At 68.6% G+C, this 1,508-nt stretch overlaps 1 protein-coding gene across 1 annotated transcript in view; it reads right to left on the bottom strand.

The window, feature by feature from the left end:
• Positions 1-1,508, bottom strand: part of DOT1L (DOT1 like histone lysine methyltransferase) — a gene marked incomplete at its 5' end in the record, with an annotated part of 54,525 nt that overhangs the window by 31,566 nt on the left and 21,451 nt on the right. Inside the window, 2 exon segments of the mRNA XM_014585537.2 lie at positions 111-345; positions 425-535. Of these exon segments, the coding sequence (XP_014441023.2) occupies positions 111-345; positions 425-535 (346 nt within the window).

Below are 1,508 nucleotides of genomic sequence, written 5' to 3'. Positions count from 1 at the left end.
TCTGCCGAGGCGGCCCTCCCCCGCCCGTGTCCGCGAGCTGGTCAGCGAGCGGCAGGTGCCCACTGACCCCAGGCAGAGCCACCGCGGAGGCCAGAGGCACAGGCGCTCACCCTGGGGCGAGGAGGGGGCCGTCTGGGACACCGTCTGTGCGTGCAGCAGCTCCAGTGCAGCTTGGCTCTTCTTGGGCTTGCGCTCGGGGTTCGCGGTGCTCAGCTTCTTCGGGCGCCCGCGCTTCCGGCCAGCCAGCTTCCTCCCCTTCTTGTTCAGCTTCTTCTTGCGAGCTTTGGAGGGAGACGGCTTCTTGACGGTGGTCGCTCCCGCCTTGTCGTCCTCAGCACCAGAATCCTGGAGGACGGGGGGGAGGGGCTGAGTGCGACAGGACGCGCCCTGCCTGCCTGCCCTCCCCACGCGGGCGCGTGCTCACCACGGGGGCGTCCACGGGGCCGGCCACCCGGCTCTCGGGGACCTTGGTCGGAGTGGTGGCGTTGCTCTTGCTCTCCCGCTGCTGCCGGCGCCGGGCCGCCTCTTGTTCCTCCTGGAGAGAGGACGAGACCCTGGAGCATGACCCCAGCCAGGCCCTTCCTGCCCAGTGGGTCCAGCCAGCGCTGCCAGGCATGGGCGAGGACGCCGAGGCACAGAGAGCTCGGAGCACCGCACCCGCCTGGGCAGCAACGTCGCAGCCGCACCTGCCCAGGGACCCAGGCTGTGGGGAGCCCAGGCTGCCTCTCAACGGCCAGCACCTGGGAAGAAAACGCCCCGACCAGGTGGGACAGACCTGCGGCCCGGGACCAGGGAGTCGCTCGAGGCCAGCTCCCAGCCAGGCGCATTGGAACAGCCTCGCACAGGAACCCAGGTCCCACTGGACTGGCCAGGGTCCCAGACCCGGTCCCAGAGGCATGACAACATGTCAGACACAGAGGGGCCTGGGGGCCGACAAGACGGGACGCGACGCAGAGGGAGAAGGAACCGCCGCGTGACTGGGCCAGGCTGGGGTGGCTCGCTCCTGTGCCCGCGGCGGGGGTTTCTCTCCACTTTAAAGAGAGAGGGGAAGAGACCAGCAGCAGCAGCCCCCAGACCCCGTGGCCGACCGCGGTGTAGGGACCCAGGGGACCAGCAGGAGCAGCACCAGCCCCCAGACCCCGTGGCCGACTGTGGTCCAGTCCAGACCCTGTGGCTTGAAAGTCATGCCGGGCACATGTGCATCCGGGTCCACGACCCAAAGAGGAGGACGCAGAAGGGACTGCAGTGTGGTCATCCCCCTCGGGGGCTGTGTCTCACTTTCCCTGTCTCTGCCTCTGTCTCTCTACCCATCACGCATGTCCTGAAGCAGAGACCTCTTTAAAAAGGGAGACGGACACGCTGGGAGATCGTGCCAGCTCGTCACCTGCAGGGCGCTGGAGGAGGGTGCCATCCCCACAGTGCTCAGACTGCACCCCAGGGGCCCTCTCGGTCCTGGCCCGCCTGCAAGCAGCGGCAGGACTGCCCGCCCCGCGCACTCTCCAGAAGGA

This window comes from Tupaia chinensis, unplaced genomic scaffold (genome assembly GCF_000334495.1).
Source record: "Tupaia chinensis unplaced genomic scaffold, TupChi_1.0 Scaffold149964_2, whole genome shotgun sequence".
Taxonomy (NCBI): domain Eukaryota; kingdom Metazoa; phylum Chordata; class Mammalia; order Scandentia; family Tupaiidae; genus Tupaia; species Tupaia belangeri.
The sequence above is the reverse complement of the archived record's forward strand: the minus strand, read 5'-3'. Positions and strand labels throughout refer to the sequence as shown.